This window comes from Protomyctophum parallelum (assembly GCF_964188405.1).
Source record: "Protomyctophum parallelum genome assembly, chromosome: 10".
NCBI lineage: Eukaryota > Metazoa > Chordata > Actinopteri > Myctophiformes > Myctophidae > Protomyctophum > Protomyctophum parallelum.
Genome location: NC_139704.1, coordinates 29,763,996 through 29,782,702, shown reverse-complemented (window position 1 = coordinate 29,782,702; position 18,707 = coordinate 29,763,996). Strand labels below are relative to the sequence as shown.

At 41.7% G+C, this 18,707-nt stretch overlaps 1 protein-coding gene across 2 annotated transcripts in view; it reads left to right on the top strand.

Moving 5' to 3' along the window:
* The window catches only part of LOC310866215 (striatin-like), a 65,423-nt gene that overhangs the window by 31,953 nt on the left and 14,763 nt on the right, over positions 1–18,707 (top strand). For both annotated transcript variants that reach the window (XM_083775702.1, XM_083775701.1), the window contains exons 4-7: positions 6,012–6,090; positions 10,818–10,979; positions 13,119–13,254; positions 17,623–17,794. In XM_083775702.1, the coding sequence (XP_083631828.1) occupies positions 6,012–6,090; positions 10,818–10,979; positions 13,119–13,254; positions 17,623–17,794 (549 nt within the window). The remainder of the gene's footprint in view (positions 1–6,011; positions 6,091–10,817; positions 10,980–13,118; positions 13,255–17,622; positions 17,795–18,707) is intronic.

The following is an 18,707-nucleotide window of genomic DNA, read 5'->3' as shown; positions in this document are numbered from 1 at the left end:
CCGTAGACGAGAGAGAGAGAGAGAGAGAGCGAGAGAGAATCGCTGATAAAATGATCAATAGAGTTGCAGCCCTAATTGGGTGTTTTACCATTGATTTCAACTCTGCTCAAAATGTATTTATAGAGCACATGGTCTATAAATATGATATGATCAAACTTCCTAACAATATCACCATTGATTGGAAAAAGAAAAGACTCTTTCCACTGTCCCTTGGAAAGTATTTAGCATTCATGAAGTGTAAGGCAAGTTCTAATTATAATGTGACATACCGTATTGGTGATGGGATTGTCTCAGTTCCCCTGCGGTATTCATGGTTTGCCGTGGTGTGGTTAACTTGTGAGTCGTGACAGCCCTAGTTGCATTATCTGTGACATATAGCCTACCTGTGGTATTATATGTTAATATGTTAACCATTATCTGTGGCGTATAGCCTACCTGTGGTATTATGTTAACACCCATTAACCTATTTAGACCCGAGACCGATAAAAAAAGGCTTCTAAATCCTAAAAGTTTTCTGAAAAAACCCTATGTTTCTATGTCAGTGGCGCTCAACATTTTTCCTGTCAAGGACCCCCAGAATTATCTGTATTTGGCCGCAGACCCCATCTGCAGACCCCCCCCCCACCCCCCCCCCAACCAAATATTTAGGAAATGATATTCAAAGATTTGTGCCACATTTTCACGACCAAAAAAACTAACAGATCTACAAGCTCATAGTGCGGCACTCGGTGCTGCGCTAAGAGCTTGTAGATCTGCTATTTTATAGTATAAAATAATGCTTAAAACACCAAAAGGGGTCCCTGTTCAGAATGGGTTAATACCTCAACTTCAAAAACATAATAGAAGTGTTGATTTGTGGAGATTATCTTGTTAAACCAAACAACAACAACCCCCCCCCCCCCCCCCACCTCCCAAAAATAAAATAACAAATAAACAATAATAATTAATAATACTAATTTGAAAATCTGTGGTAGGAATACATTGCCTCGTCATCCCTGGACTCCCATGCACCTCCCCCCCCCCTCCCTCACCTCTCCCCCCCTCCCTCACTCCCCCCCCCCCCCCCCCCCTCCCTCACCCCCCCCCCTCTATTACGTCAGCAGTCCCGTTCTGATAGTGACTCATTTCCCATTGCTCATCCTTGCTCATCCCTATTCAAGAAGCCTGTTTGTTCACCGCGGGGGGCCAAGCGCCCCCTTTCCACACTATTCCGGGCAGTGCAAAAAAATTGCAAATATCTATCTCTACTTTTTCAATGATACTGTAGATAGAAATATACTGTGTAGCGAATATTAGAGCCTATATACCCCGCCCATAGGCTACATGTACCTAATTCCATTAAAATCTATCTATTTCTCGGTTTTGTTTTGGGGTTTTTTTCTTCAAAGATAGACGGAAATGTACCCCCCCCCCCCCCCAATGTTACAGCACAACATGCACAAATGCGCTCTGCATTGCATTATTACAAAATGGAGATATCAGATTTTTTCTAAACGCGAACATCATGTTATTTTCATTCCATTAACCCATTTTGGGCCAGGAACCCCTTTTGGTGTTTCAAGCATTCTGTTATACTTTAGCTATTGAAAAATCGTAAAAATGCGGCACAAATCTTCTGAATAGGGTCAATTCATATTCGTGTGTGTGTGTGTGGGGGGACTGGGCAGAGGGGCGGAGGGGTGCGCTGCCCGGAAGGGTGTATAGAAACGAGTGCTTCACAGAAGAGGGAACTTCCTACACCCTGACCTCGGCCCGCCCCCCTCCCATGGGTGGTGCCTCGCTCATCACCCTCCTGAATTAGACGTGACCCCGTTCAGGGGCAACCTTATGACTCTGCGGTGCCAACTCACTCCTCAGCCCTCTCTCTCTCTGTCTATAGTCTTATTACCTCCGTGTGGTTATAGGGTAGTGCTGGTGGCAGGGTTGGCGTTGTCCAACACGGATGGCTTGCGCTGATGTGGATGGTTCAGGCATACAGTATACATTAGCAGTGATGTAAATGGGTTCTCAACCCATTCTGACCTGAGATCAGATTCTAAAAATGTCTTCTACATCCTGACAGTTTTCTGACAAAAGCTATGTTTCTATGTCAGTGGTTCTTCGATTTTTCAAAAATAGCAGACCTACAAGCTCGTAACGCGCCACTCGGTGGCGCGCTATGAGCTTGTAGATCTGCTATTTTTCAATAGCTGAAGCATAGCATAATGCTAACACCAAAAGGTGTTCCCGCCCAAAATGGGTTGATGTAATGAGTCCAGGGATGGTGGACATTTTATGAATCCCACTTCAACGATGTTAGGAGTCATATTTTTTCCATTTTTACAAATTGCAGCATTTAACTCCCATTTCATTTCATATGGTTATAGTGTGGTTATATTCATGTAGAAAACAGAAGAAGAAATGATTATTATAACTAAAGCTAGAATGAAAAACAGTACAGTAGTGCATCCCGTGGATGCAGAGGTCGTTGTTTTATTGCGTCCCATAAAGGACCACTTCACCGCTTTTCAACCTATCTTCATATAATAGGTCTTCAGGTAATAATCATGAATAAATGGCACGATTCTGTGTCTGTGTCTCATAGGAGGGCTGTGGGCAGTTTAGAAACCGTCTTCCAGTTACATCATCATTAGGTAGATTTCTTTTTAAACAATATTTTTTTACATTTTCGCATTGCAACTTTTCAGGACTAGAAAGCCTGCAGTTTCTATTAGCTTCTATTCCCCATCGATGATGTCACTGGAAGACGGTTTCTGAACTGCCCACAGCCCTCCTATGAGACACTTTTTTCATGATTATTAGTGAGGACCTATTATATGAAGATGGGTTGAAAAGTGGTGAAGTGGTCCTTTAACTATAAACTGCGTTTTGGGATGCAAAATGCACCCTATTTTGTCTGCATTAGATGTAGACCTGCTCTCTCTCTCACAGGTCACGGGGGACCTGTATTTAAAAGCCACTCATGATGAGTGGCCATTTTGGAGTTGTTTACAAGACACAGTTGTCTTGTTACATATTGGAACAGCCCTTTTGCTTTTTAAAGCCAGTTGAAGTGCCATTTCTAGCAAGTGTTACATCTGCTCTCCAATGATGTCTAAAATGTTTTATGAAGAGGAAAGGCCCGTAGCACTTGCCCCAGCCTAGCCCCTTAGATAGCACTTTATGTAGACTTAGATAGTATTTTAAACGGACTTATAGCTCGTTACGTAGACAGCACTAGAATTGCATTTGATGTAGTCATAGCACTTTATAGTACACATGTATAATATATAATATAGTATAGTATGTATAGTTTACATAGATACTCCACTGTTACGTTCTTAGTTTATACGTGATTCATGATAACTACTTTTTTATATATGTGATGTATGCCATGCTTTTGCTATTGCTTAATAATGTAAATCGCTCTGGATTAAGAGCGTCTGCTAAATGTCTAAATTGTAAATTGAAAGGTCTCCACTGGCATGTTATCATTAGTAACTAGACAAAGTGCCAATCGGCACAGGTCTCCACCAGGGCAGGTCAGGTTGTGGCCTCATGGTGGCGCTATAACAGGCTGTTGAGGAAGATTTGGGCCGGAGGTTCGTATTGGAGGGATGCAGGTACAATGTTTTTCCATGTGTGCATACATAAGTTGTATACAGATCGATGCAGTTATAGCTAAAAACAGGAATTGGCCTGTTATAGCGCCACCGTGAGGCTGATTTTGAGGAATAAATTGTGGCATGTCGTCCTCGGCCTAGTGAAAATGTGCGTGTATAATGTAATGGAAATTGCACACTGTGTTTGTGATTTGTGGGCTTTTTTCGAAATGGACGAATCGTGTGAGCTTTGGAAGCCAATCTTAGCCAATCAGGATGGAATATGAGAAATCAAACAAACCTGTCTTGATCACATGACTATGGAGATCATGTGTACCGATTTGCGTGAAATTTGGATAAAATCTGAAGGAGTAATAATAGAAAATGCCTCCTGGTGGCACTATAAAGAGCAGATGTGAAAATTCCAGGCAAAGGTTTTTCCTTGGCCTCTAGGGAGTTGGCATACAAAGTTATCCACAGATCCGTGCAGTTAGAGGTAAAAACACTTTTCGGCCAGTTATAGCGCCACCTTGAGGCTGAGTTGAAATTGTTCATGTGGCATTTCGTCCTGGGCCTAGTGGGAATGTGGGTGCACAATTTCACGGAAATCCCGCAATGTGTTCATGATTTGCAGCATTTTGTTTGAAACTGAGCACTCCTGTGAACTTTGGAAGCCAATCTTAGCCAATCAGGATGGAGTCTGAGAAATGTGAAAGACCGGTTTGGTTGAATGGCTGTAGAGAGACTGTGTACCAATTTGCGTGATGTTTGGACAAAATCTGTAGGTGTACTGTGCAAAAACTTGTTTTGCACAAAGCGGCCTCCTGGTGGCGCTATAACAGGCCGTTGTGGAAAGTTTGGGGCAGAGGTTCATCGTTGGCATCCAGGGAGTGTGTGTGCAAATTTGGCATCGACCGGGTTAACGGTGGCCGAGATTAGCTCCTCACGGACGGACGGACGGACGGACGGACGGACGGACACACGGACACACGACGACGGACGGACGGAGTGCAAAACATACTCTCCCACATGCCTTCGGCCTGGTGGAGACAATAAGCTACATATACTTTTGTGGCTGCTGTGTGGCAGGTTGAAATGAATGAACCACATTTAGATTATTACAGGTCACATGCCTGACGTGGTGTACAGTGGTTTGTTTCAGTGATAAGAGGCTATATTTGCCCTGAAACATCCAAACTTAACCCATTTTGGGCGGGCACCCCTTTTGGTGTTAGCATTACGTTGTGCTTTAGCTATGAAAAATAGCAGATCTACAAGCTCATAGCGCGCCACCGAGTGGCGCGCTACGAGCTTGTAGGTCTGCTATTTTTTTTTTAAATCGAAGAGCGACTGACATAGAAGACATTTTTTTAATCTGATCTCAGGTCAGAATGAAAACTCTCAGGATGTAGAAGACATTTTTTAATCTGATCTCGGGTCAGAATGGGTTAACACGTCGTCGGCCCTGTAATTGGCTATCTGTGGCATATTTCTGTTTGCGTGCGATGTCAATGACGCAAGTAGTGGAGCTGTGCCTCCAGTGTTGAAACTGCCCCCACTGCTTAATTATAATGCTCTATAGACTTAGTTGGCAACATCTTGGAGCTGAATGCGTGTACAGTACTTGCCTGGATGCTGTGTGCGTGCAGTGGTGCAAAGTAACTCAGTACATTTACACTAAAGTACTACTGTATTACTGAAGTACAATTTTGAGGTATTTCTTTTCTTTTTACTTTACTGGAGTGTTTCCAATTCTCAGTATTTTTGACTTCTACTCCACTACATCTCAGAGGCAAATATTATACTTTTACTCCACTACAATTATTTGGAAACCTACGTATGCTACTACTGTAGCTACACAACATAAAACATACTGTACATTAACCACTTCAGCCCTCCTATATACTGTACATTTCATACAAATAAGCCGATCTACAAGCTCACATGTCTTGCGATGCGACACATTGTGAGCATGTAGATCTGCGATAAAATATTTCAATCATCTTTTTTTTTATACATATGAAAACTGGTGAAATGGGACAATCTGCATAATGAGTACTGTCTACTTTTGGTACTTTTAAGTACATTTTGATACCAGTACTTTTACTCAAGTAAGTTTTGAATACAGGACTTTTACTTGTAACAGAGTATTTCTACATTGCAGTATTGATATTTTACTTAAGTAAAAAGTACTTTTTCCACCACTGCTGCAGGAATGCCGGAATGCTCTGATTTGTTTACACAGTGGGATTAATGTCAGTCAGGCTTTGTGTGCTCTGCGTTGAGTTGCGTTGTGATTTGTCTGTTTCTGTGTGTGTGTGTGTGTGTGTGTGTGTGCGTGTGCATGTGCGTGTGCGTGTGTGTGTGTGTGTGTGTGTGTGTGTGTGTGTGTGTGCGCGTGTGCGTGTGCGTGTGTGCGTCTTGCCCTAGATGAGGCCAATGAGAACGAGGCTCCCGGGTCTCTGAACAATCAGCTGTCCTGGAAACATGGCCGTCAGCTGCTCAGACAGTGAGTACCACACACACACACACACGTACGCGCACACACACACACACACACACACACACACACACCGTGTCTGATTCTGGAAGGACGCATCCTTTCACCTTGGTTCATTTGGGCAGCAAAGTTTGATGTAGTTTCTCAGCCATAGTCTTTTGAATTAAACATAATTTATGTTTTGTCATATTTTAGTTGACTAAATATGAGATTTTTGTTTTAGCTAAATGTACAGTTGATTTTGTCGACAATTTTAAATACAGGGATGTAATGGTCGCCTGGCTCCCCCCTAGGCCTTATGGGTAATTCAGATAGCCAAGGAACCACTTGATGTTTCATCAAACATTTTGCCACAACGAGGAACCTAATTGGTTCACATGCCATCTTCCTACTGCAATGAGACAGTCCTAAGTGACTTAATATACAAATAAGAATCTACCTAACTAGCAAGATTCCTCTAAGATTAAACCTTTTACATTTCTTGTAAAAACTCCACATCGCCACCATATGAAATCCACCCGATGGACTCTTGATTCTCTCCACTCTTTGGTGTTACTAAAGAGTTGGTTTCGGTTCTCAGCTTTCAGCTTTATTATTAGTCATCATAATGTAGGTTAACGCGGGGTCAAACGCTACAATGAAATGTGTGGGAAAACAGGTCTGCTCAGCTGGAAGAGAGCTATTCATTCACCAATAACAGCACTAGTCGTGTAAAGATGAATTTAAAAACTATTTCAAAACAAATTCAACATTTTTCAAAAGTACTTAAATAAATTTAAGAAGTAAACAAAATAAAAATAAAAAAGTTTAAGAAGTAGTGAAAATAGCAGATCTACAAGCTCACAATGTGCTGGGAAATGACGCGTTGTGAGCTTGTAGATTGAGTCCCAGGAAAACATCTAATTCCTCTTTTGGGTCTTGAGCTAAAACGCTTGCCGTTTGGGAACCAGTGTTGTTTTCGTTGACTAAAACTAAGTTAAAACTAAAACTAAGTTAATGTTCGTCGACTACCTTTTTTCACTGACGAAAACTACATAAAAACTAAGCTATGATGACTGAAACTAATACTAAATAAACTGACAATTTCGTCGACAAATAAAAACTAGACTAAAATGTTAGGAAGGTACTAGTGGACAAGAGATCCAGAATAAGTCATTTTACACTTGGTTGAAAATAGCAGATCTACAAGCCCAAAACACGTTGTGATGCGTTGTGAGCTTGTACAGTAGATACGATAAGTGTAAAAACAGTCATTTCGATGGCATCAAGGCCCGCCAAAATACGTTTTAGTCCACTGAATTAACTGTAGATTAAAGTACACTAAAATCTTATGATATTTAGTCGACTAAAACTAGACAAACGCTAAAACATTCCAGGTGACTAAAATGTGACTAAAACTAAATGAAAACTATTCAAAAGACTATGACTATAACTAAAATAAAAAAATTGCTGTCAAAAACCACTGGTATGTATCTGTCCTGATACAATGGCAGCAGTTATGGATGGTCGATAGCTCATTTTTGCATACAGCAGGTAAGCAGAGCTGCGATGTGGAATATTTTAATTTAGGTTGTGAGTTGAGTATTCGTCTTTTTGTTATCCGGTGACGGAACCTAACAGGGCTGGTTAAACTATATTAACCCATTTTGGGCGGGAACCCCTGTTGGTGTTTTAAGCATTCTGTTCTACTATAGCTGTTGAAAAATAGCAGATCTCGCGCTATGAGCTTGTAGGTCTGCTATTTTTGAAATGTCGTGAAAATGTGGTGCACATTTTTGAATATATATTTCAGAGCGAACATTTGTAACTAAAATATTTGCTTCTGGGGGGTCCCTGGAACTACATATGTTGAGATGGGGGGGGGGGTCCGTGGCCCAATAGAGAAAATTCTGGGGGTCCTTGACATGAAAATGGTTGAGCACCACTGACATAGAAACATGGGTTTTTCAGAAAAATGTTAGGATGTTAGAAGTCCTCTGGTCAAAGAGCTCCCTCACCTGGACATCAGTAGTCATTACTGTTCTTGTTCTGGCTCTGGAGAATGTTGCCCATACATCTCTCTCCTGTCAGTCCATCTGTGTACAATGATCCAGGCCCAGGCCTTCTTTACCCCCAGACGCCATCAGGCAACTTCACACATCATCTTCTCTGACATTATGGCAGACGAGAGGGGGGAAAAAAAGAGAAATTCTCATTTTTGTCCCCCCTTAAGCATGTGTCAAGTGACGGATCAAATATACACCCTCCACCCCCTCACTCACACAGCCAGTAAGGCTGCTAAAATCGCTCGAGCTTTCGTTGTGGACGGTGTTGTTTTCGTCGACTACCTTTTTTTCACTGACGAAAACTAAATGGAAAATAAATGAAAACGAAGCTATGGTGACTAAATATACTGTCGATTTTTGTCAACAAATAAAAACTAGACTAAAATGTTAGGAAGGGACTAGTGGACACGAGATCCAGTATAAGTCATTTTACACTTGGTTGCATGCTGAAAATAAACGTTGTGAGCTTGTAAATCGCTATTTTCAGTGTAAAATCTGTCGTTACGACGGCGTCGAGGCCCGCCAAAATTTGATGATATTTAGTCGACTAAAACTAGACTAAACACTAAAACATTCCAAGTGACTAAAATGTGACTAAAACTAAATTAAAACGTTTCAAGAGACTATGACTAAAACCAAAACATTGAACTTTGCTGCCAAAAACAACACTGATTGTGGATGTCCCTACCCTATCGGCGTAGGTATTACTGTATGTGGAGTGAGATGGCTGGCATGTCCCTACAGAGCTAACATCATCACATACAGTAATACCTACTGTACCCTATCGGGGTAGGTATTACTGTATGTGGAATGAGATGGCTGGCATGTCCCGACAGAGCTAACATCCATCACTAGCTCGCTGCCAGAAGACATCACGCATCGCACGTTTACAAGCAGCGTTTCTCATCTTTCAGCAAGTTTAAATTGTTGACATGAACCCATTTTGGACCTGAGATCAGATTCAAAAAATCTCTATTTGAAAATGACAGTTTTCTGAAAAAGCTATGTTTCTATGTCAGTCGTTCTTCGATTTTTCAAGTTAAAAATTTCAAGTTCATAGCGCGCTACTCCAATGGGTTAATAGCTATTGGCTTTAAAAGTTAATTGATTGACGATTTTGATTGTCAAAAAAGCTGAAAATAATTGAATTGACGCCCAGGATTAGATAACACTACTAGAATGTATGGTTGGAGCGTCACTAATAATTATGCCCGCAGCATGTTTCTTTTTCTCCTTACGCCAGCATTTCTGTCACTATGATGTGAAAGGTTAGGGGCTCCAAGATCTATATTAATTAAACTCCCTTAAAAGTTCATTCAGTGAGACGAAGTTCAGTTCTATTGGAGAAATAGGCTCAACTTAATTAGTGTGGTTGCCCCAAAAGGGGCAACCAGACTCTAGTAATTGTAACACTTTATTATTCTTTTTATTATTTCACAGTAGTCTTTTTTTTGTCGCTTTATACCTCCCACACTGTACGCTGCACGCACTTGAGCCATATGTCAAATTGACCGGAAGAATCGGGAATCGTGTGCTTGTATTTTGTTAAGAGAAATGTTGTATAGTTTAATTGATATGAATTTATTAGTGAATTAAATTTCCCCATTGACATGAATGGGAAAAGGCAAAAAATCACATTCAAGTATTTTTTCCTCGGAGACTGTAATCACTATAGTTACAAAACTTTTAGGGATATTTCTTAATTATCACTAAAATTAATTAAAATTATAATTTTATAGGTCGGCCTCATGGTGGCGCTATAACAGCCCACTTTACCTTTTGGCTTATAACTCTTGAACCGTAGGTCGTAAAATCAAAATTATTTTTTCCCTGGATTCCTTGGGTCATGACGCATCTCCCCATATAGGCCACGCCCATTTCCGCCATGATGGATTTTCCGCCATTTTGAATTTTGTCCAAAACAAACTTTTTGCTTTTCCTCCTACATATTTTGTCCAAATCTCACAGAAATCGGCACACATGATCTCTGGACATATCCGATTAAAACACCAAATGCAGAATTTTGGTAGTGCGTATCGTTCGGCCGTAATCGTCTTCCGAAGTTAGTAGGAGGGGCCTATATCACAAAAATGCCATAAATCACGAACGGAATGTCCAATCCATCCCAAATTTGAATCACATGTCCGGGGTGGCTCAACCAACCAAGTTCTAAAAGCAATTCCATTTTCATCCATAGGGGGCGCCGCAAATGCGAGAAATGTAACCGTTTGTCGCAAAAACATGAATTTCGGGGGTTAAATCCCCTCCGAATTACTTACGCATGATCTAAGGCGTGACTTGAAATTGTAATTGGCTGGCAATACTAGTGGGAGGGGCATATGTAAGCCACTGTGGCAACCACACTCTGCAATTTTTTAAAATTGCGAATTTTCTAGTTCTACTATTGCCGAAAATAAATTCTAAAATAAATACTTTGTTATTAATTTGTTAAAAGAACATACCTCTCTCTCAGAGAGAGAGAGAGGCAAGTTTCATGTGATTTAGAGGTATTAAGATACGTTATTTTTGGGCATCAGACTTCAATCACAATCATGAATAGGCTGGTATATCTAACAATCATTATAAATCAAAGTTCCTTTAGCCTAAATGTATGCTACAGTGTATTGTCATTTGGCAGAAGAACAGAGAACCGATTTTCAAGCTAACAAACCAAACCTTGACCCGTTTCAGATACCTTCAGGAGGTGGGCTACACAGACACCATCCTGGACGTGAAGTCCCAGCGAGTTCGGGCCCTGTTGGGCCTGGCTGGAGACGGAGGGAGGACGGGGGACAGGACCGGTTCTGAGCCTCTGGTCAACGGGACGGACGGGTCACCAAAGGGCACTAGAGGGTAAGAGAGCTCTTCTATGAGTGTGAGTCACAGACATGTTGTCCCGGGATATGGTATTCGTTTGATGACCTCAAGTAGTCCCATGTTGTTTTGCCGTGTGGCCGAGAAGAGCTTTTTCTCTGTGCGTATGGATGTGTCGTCTCCCCCCCCCCCCCCAATTTGGTCCAAATATGGAGTGTTTGCCCAATATGGAGCGGCAGTTATTAGACCCTGTCCCATTTTAGGGCGGAGGCCGATTTTACTATAAACCGTAAATTGTGGCCTAAGTGTTACGATGCTGCGTCAGCAATCCTTTGGTGCTCGCCATTGCTATTTCCCAAGCCTTTCATTCTATGCATTATTGATGCACCAACCTCTCTTAACCCATTCTGACCGTGTAAGGATGGTAGAGGTTTTCTTCGTCACTGGAGCGGAAAGTGCTGACCCGCCGGTATAATTAGGTGATTAGGTCTTTGGCGATATCTTTGGCTAAATGGGCAAGTTAAGTTATTAAGTTGCAAGGCTTAGTTTTAGATTCTCAACACACTATTTATGAAATGATAATCGGACAGAGAACTTGTGCTGGCGAAATGCCTTATAAAAGGGTGGGATGACGTCACCACTAGGTAGGCGTGACATCAGCCCTGACAAACCGGGCACCCATTTTGGTGTTAGCATCATGTCGTGCTTTAGCTATTTAAAAATAGCAGATCTACAAGCTCATATCGCGCCACCGAGTGGCGCGATACGAGCTTGTAGGTCTGCTATTTTTGAATAATCGAAGAACGACTGACATTTTTAGAATCTGATCTCAGGTCAGAATGGGTTCATCAGACGAGTGTGTGTCCAGTGGAAACCTCATATGAATCTGATCTCAGGTCAGAATGGGTTAACCTGCTATTTTGAAAAATCGAAGAACGACTGACATAGAAACATAGCTTTTTCAGAAAACTTCCAGGATGTAGAAGACATTTATAGAATCTGATCTCAGTTCAAAATGGGCTAGAATACCATAACATAATTGTTGCGTTTACTCCATGGCACCAGTACAGTACAGTACAGTACAGTACAGTACAGTACAGTACAGTACAGTACAGTACAGTACAGTACAGTACAGTACAGTACAGTACAGTACAGTACAGTACAGTACAGTACAGTACAGTACAGTACAGTACAGTACAGTACAGTACAGTGAGGATGGTGAAAAAGAAGACGCTGCACATGAACGAGTCCCATGGTTTTCTATTACAAAGTGCTCAATAACACGGCAACACACACACACTCCTTTTTATTTAGTTTCACATAATTGATTTGGATTTCTCTCAAGCGTATAAGTCACAATTGTCACTTTTTCGAAGCGATAGATTGTTTTTTGGAACAAAATACATCTTTATTGTAGTGCATGGGTTCCCAAAGTGGGGTCCGGGGACCCCTAGGGGTACTTGAGGGAGTTCCAGGGGGTACCTAGCTCAATTAGAGATGGTTAGGAACCAAATGGACCCTTCTGGGTTTGTAACTCAGAGTGTACAAATGGAACAAATGTGTACACTCTCAGAGTTAAATTAACATTGGTTTTACATTATAAATTGGGGTACCAGAGATAGAATTCCTATTCATCATAGGATTAACCACTTTAACCGCAGGGGTCCCTATTTTGGGCACAATGTGAAACATTAAAAGATTAATTTCATCAATTAAAAAAAATCTCCAAGCGCGTCACATCACAAAGCGCAGTGACCTACTGACCTTGTAGATCAGCTATTTTCACCATGTGTTGTATGACAAAATATATTAGCGCTTAAAACCCATTTTGGGCCGGAACCCTTTTTGGTGTTAGCATTATGCTATGCTTTAGCTATTGAAAAATAGCAGATCTACAAGCTCATAGCGCGCCACCGAGTGGCGCTACGAGCTTGTAGGTCTGCTATTTTTGAAAAATCGAAGAACGACTGAGCTTTTTCAGAAAACTGTCAGGATGTAGAAGACATTTTTAGAATCTGATCTCAGGTCAGAATGGGTTAAGTGGTTATGGTGAGAATGCTCTTTCGTATGGAGGCACAATGTGACACATGAATTCTTCCAAGAGACCTGTCAAAAAAGTACCGTAATTGTAAATGTCAGCCAGTCATATTCATGTACTTATCGTGGTTATTTCCACAGGAAAACAGAGCTGTCCGACACCAGTGCCGTCTTGGAGGCTTTCAAGTTCATCGAGAGCGCCGCGGCCGAGTTCAGCGACGATGACGACGACGACGACAGCGAAGGGAGGGACAGGAATATCATGGAGTCTAGGACGGTAAGGAAGAATGGCCGCCACTGTCGCACATCTCCACAGAGGCCCTGTGTTTACCATAGACTGTAAAAAAAAATATGGACAAAGCGTTCTCCGGGTCTGATATGGACGTAAGATGAAGCCTGTCAGTCCTTAAAATTGTAATGGGTAGATTTTGAAGGTGCGTTTTACCAATGGAAATACATAAATTGGCCTCGCTCTGCGCACATTCGTATTATGAAAGGCATATCGGCCCGTGTTGAACGCACTGGCCCGTGTTGAACGCACACACATTATGGCTTACCGCGTTCCTGAATATTTTAGCATTGTGGGAGTGTCCATATGTTAATTATTTTCGCTTTGCGCAATTTGCTATTAAGCCCCTTGACCTAAAGACACTCAGCGCATAACGATTAGACGTGGGTCTGACCACCTCATAAACGCAAAAAGCACTGTTTGATTTGACACTTGAGCGGCTCTGGGAGGCTGGTAGAGTGTTGCCATGTCTGTTTATTATAAGCGGCTTATTTTTCTGTAAAGTTGCTTTCTGTATGGTTGCTTTTCTTGTTTCTAAAGTGGTTATTTGGGCTTTTCTCCTAATGTTGTTTAAACCAGTGATCCTCACACAGCACATTCCCATGTCAAGGATCCCCAGATGAATGCATTTGCCCAACTAAGGACAGCTATTCCAAAAATTAAATAAAAAGATTACTTTTGAAAATAGCAGATCTATACCAGCTCACAATGCATCACATTCATTCATTAAAACTATGAACTCTGACTGCAGGGGGATATATAATGATCATTATAACAATGTGCAAGAACATATTTAAAAAGAAGGAAGAACTTTATATTTGTGGACAATCAAAATATGTTTTTTTATTTTAATGTGGTGTCATTCAAATTAATCTGGATATGGCAGACTCACTATTTAGAAAATAAAAACATGGCACTTCATTTAAAATAGGTTACAGACCCCTGTTATATGCGCTTCTTTTGGGATTATTTTTATAGACCTATTTAGTTGTTTCTATGGGACATGGCAACATGGCTGCTCTCTGCTGCCGCAAAGAGAGAGGCTTTGTAAAAATGTTGAGATTAGAAACGGCCATAATTCTTACATTTCTCAACCTTTAAAAAAAATAAAAACATCTCCATAATCCTTGGGAACTTTGCTTTCATACGCTGTATCACACCCGATTCAAGTCTTCTTAAATAAAATGCTACGAGCGAACTCAGCGAAGACCATACCATCGGGGCCACAGCATTACGCAGCACGCATTCAACTCATTCCTTCCTCGTGATTTGAATGAAATAAAATATAATAAACGTTATTTTACTGTTTTTTTTCAATAGAAACAAATAAAGAGCGTGTGTAGGCTACTGTGTGCAAGTGCAACAGTGCATATACATGCATGCACTAGGCTATATTTCTTCCGTGTCGGGATGGTGATTGAGCTCTTCAAGTTCACAGCCCACAGCCCGTTCATAAAAAAACGTTGATATTAGCCTATAAACACTCATGGTTCTCTCATTTCTCAACCGTTTTATTAAATGTAAAAATCTCCATATTCCTTAGGAATCTTGCTTTCATTCGCTGTATGGTACATGGTTCTATCGTTATCGAATTAAACAATATCAAACGAACTTGCATGTTCGGGGGTTATAGACGATTCTGGGAACATTACGCATGGATTGCCAATTTGCTAATATGCTGCTATCTACTCGCAGTTCCATTCTGTTACCAAGTGGGATTGTGGATCGGCTGTTTGTCAGTAATAAAATCTTTAAAATGACATATTGGACAGGAGGCAGACTTGCAGGTGAAGATAAGTTTTAATTAAGTTCCAGGCCTGGACAACATAATGAATAATAAAGAAAATAAAGAACTCAAAACAACTCAAACAACACAACTTAACTGTGAACAGAGAGGTACTGGTGTCAACCTCTCCCCATGGCAGCACAAACACTACTGAGCCATTTCCCCTCTATATAGACTCCTGACTCCACCCCTGGCTAAGCAGTCAGCGAATCACAAGGCATTTAACACCACAAGCAATCAGAGCTCTCTTCAGACAATCAAGGCAGCTTCCCAACTACAGCATCTGCATAGATAAACACAAGTATTAATTCACATGTCACAGCAGAATGTGCACCTTCTGTGGGACTGAGAATCAACCCGTTATATATATATATACAGCAATATACAGCAACAATACAATGAATGTATATTGTACATTACATTACTCTGACAGAGGCTGCTCTGTCACACATTCCGATCTGAAAGGTATAGGTGGGTCTGTTCTTTTGAGGCATAAAGGTGATAGCATGCAGTGCAATAGGAATAATTAACCCAAATGTGACAAAGTCATGTCATGTCTTCTATGGTGCCAGCCTGCAGAAATGTATTACCACGATCCCCAAAGTGCGCATTCCGTATGTGACATCAGCTGACTGGTAAATAGAATAGTACAGACATGTTGATTGGGTACGTCTCAAACACACCCATGACTAATTCAAGGCCGTTTTGCGCACTCCGCGGGGTGTCAAAAGCGCTTCTTAACATGCCCAAAATTGCAATATGACATTCCACACGCCCCCAGATCATAATACTGTAATTAGATTAGTAATATAGAAGTAAGTAAAATAGAAGTCCTAAATCAACCCCTAAATCTCCATCTTTCTAGATCCGTTTGGGCCCAGCTGGCCATTGGCTGGCCCAGACAACGAGGCGGGACTTCCACCCCCTTCTTCTTCTTTTATTTTGACTCGAGCGGGGGGTGGATCCCGATCATAGACTTTAACGGTAGCCACGCCCCTCAGAACATACTCGACTTTATGGTCATTTTTTTAAATAAATGGGACCATCATTTTCCAAAAAGAATATTATGACATGAGAATGAGACTTTAAACTAGTGACTGGAAGCAGAAAGTATTCATGACCATGTTTATTAAGGTAATACAGTCTAGGTGAAGTTGGGCCCAAATACATGGACCTCTATGGTTCATTATATGAACTTTCAGGAAGTCAGGATTTCCTACTGGCTTCAGACACCATTGGCTTCACTGCCCCCCTGGTGTTTACGCAAGGCTATGTCTCTGTGGGTGGGTGGCTTCAAAGTGTTCTCACCATAAATGCCAATGTCCTTTCCAGATATCCTTAATTACACAATATAACAACATAGCTGTACCTGTTTGCTTTACGCTATACTGTACACGCCTTTTATTTGCTCAAATCAGGTATCTGATTAGTGGCAAGGCAAGATTGTTGCACGTCTTGCATGAAGGCAATTTATAGTGTCAGAAGGCCTATAAGTCGAAATTGAAAAATCACACCTGTGTGAACTGAGTGTTGCGACTCCTCTCTCTCTCTCTCTCTCTCTCTCTCTCTCATTAGCAGGCAACAGTGCAGCACTATCTCTCTCTCTCTGTTTCTGGCACAACAGTGCCACTTTTGCCCCTACTGGTACTCATAGTCACACATACATACACATACATAGTCACATACAGTAGGTTAACACGGACATTGCTGTTCCTTGGAGTGGTTGCACCACTTGTAGGTCTGCTAAAATAGCAGACCTACAAGTTCATAGCGCGCTGTGCTATGAGCTGGTAGATATGCTATTTTTCAATAGCTAAAGCATAACATAATGCTTAAAACACCAAAAGAGGTTCCCGCCCAGAATGGGTTAAAAATAAATAATGAATACAATTTTGACATAATTATAGTTTAACCTTTACTCTTTTCCTCGGTCAGGCTGCACACCCTCTGCAATAAACTGGTTTGAGTGGTATCATGTTATTATGTATCCTTCCTCCAATCAGCCACCAGCTTGTAGAATGTGCCGTGATATTATTACTGTCAATACACGGTCCCGGAACAACGGGTGCAGTACGTTGTTCAGACCAGTCATTGGTCCGACAAACGACAACCCACCTCATCCCCCAACATAACCAGAACCGCAAGCACGGAGTCCGCATGTCGGACTCATGCTCTGTCGGAATTACATGCGGTCCCCATTGTAGCTTGTAGATCGGCTATTTTCAAATGGCCGAAGTGCTGAAGTGCTTAATGTATGTTTTGTAATAATAATTAAAATCTAAAAGTAAAATAATTGTAGTGGAGTAAAAGTACAAATACCTTAAAATTGTACTTAACCCATTCTGAACGGGAACCCATTTTGGTGTTGGCATCATGTTATGCTTTAGCTATTGAAAAATAGCAGAACGACTGACATTTTTTTGAATCTGATCTCAGGTCAGAATGGGTTAATCAGACCAGTGTGTGTCCAGTGGAAACCTCGTATGAATGTGATCTCAGGTCAGAATGGGTTAAGTAAATGTAGTTGGTTACTTTGACTGACCTGCGATGCCTGCATGTCGTTCCATCAGATCATGAGGAAGAAGCCCAACTCCTCGCCGTCGCCCGCCATTTCTCCCAGCATGGACACCAGCGAGGACCCCGACACAGAGGAAGCTCTGAAGGGCTTCGACTTCCTGTCCAGTCCTGACGAAATGGACACTTCGCCAGAGTCCCGGGGCCCGGGGGACACCACGGACTGGGGTGAGTCTCTATAGCGCCCCCTGGGGTTAGGTTAGGGGCATGGACCTTCTGACAGACTGGGGTGAGTCTGTACCGTGCCTGGGGTTAGGTTAGGGGCATGGACCTTCTGACAGACTGGGGTGAGTCTGTACCGCGCCTGGGGTTAGGTTAGGGGCATGGACCTTCTGACAGACTGGGGTGAGTCTGTACCGTGCCTGGGGTTACTAGGGGCATGGACCTTCTGACCGACTGGGGTGAGTCCGTATAGCACACGTGGGGTTAGGTTAGGTTAGGAGCATGGACCTTCTGACAGACTGGGGTGAGTCAGTATAGCACACCTGGGGTTACCAGGGGGCAGAGCATGGACCTTCTGACAGACAGACTGTTGGTAGCAATGCTTGGTCTGAACGGTTGAAACCAGCCGAGGAACTATTCACTATACCTGTATCAAATGTGATATATTAATATGAATTTATTTATTTGTATTCATTGGATGAACCACGTCATTTGAAGATTCCCTTTCTTTCTCAATTTGTTTTTTTTTGGTACGTAGAAATATACCAGTTTTGGAGCAATTGTAGATATTTTTTATTTTTATTCATGACTTAATAATTTCCCCACTTCTCCTCACAGTTGACATCTGCTCATAGTTTGGTGATCGTTTGCTCATCATCCAATCCATCACAAACCATGACTGTTTTAACACATACCTTTTGTGATCTTGTTCCATTGTGTGTTCCCATAGCCAGCCCTGTAACCACACTGTGTTTGTCCCGCCCGTCCGTCCGTGTGTTTCATAGAATCAAAGTGATTCCCTCAAAAGGCTGACATGAAGTCCAACAGATTGTCTGACCAAAGCGGGGATGTCGCCGTGTGGCGTACCCATGATTTATAATTGTTGATTTAAAGCTGCTTTCTTTTTTCTTTGTTGTAT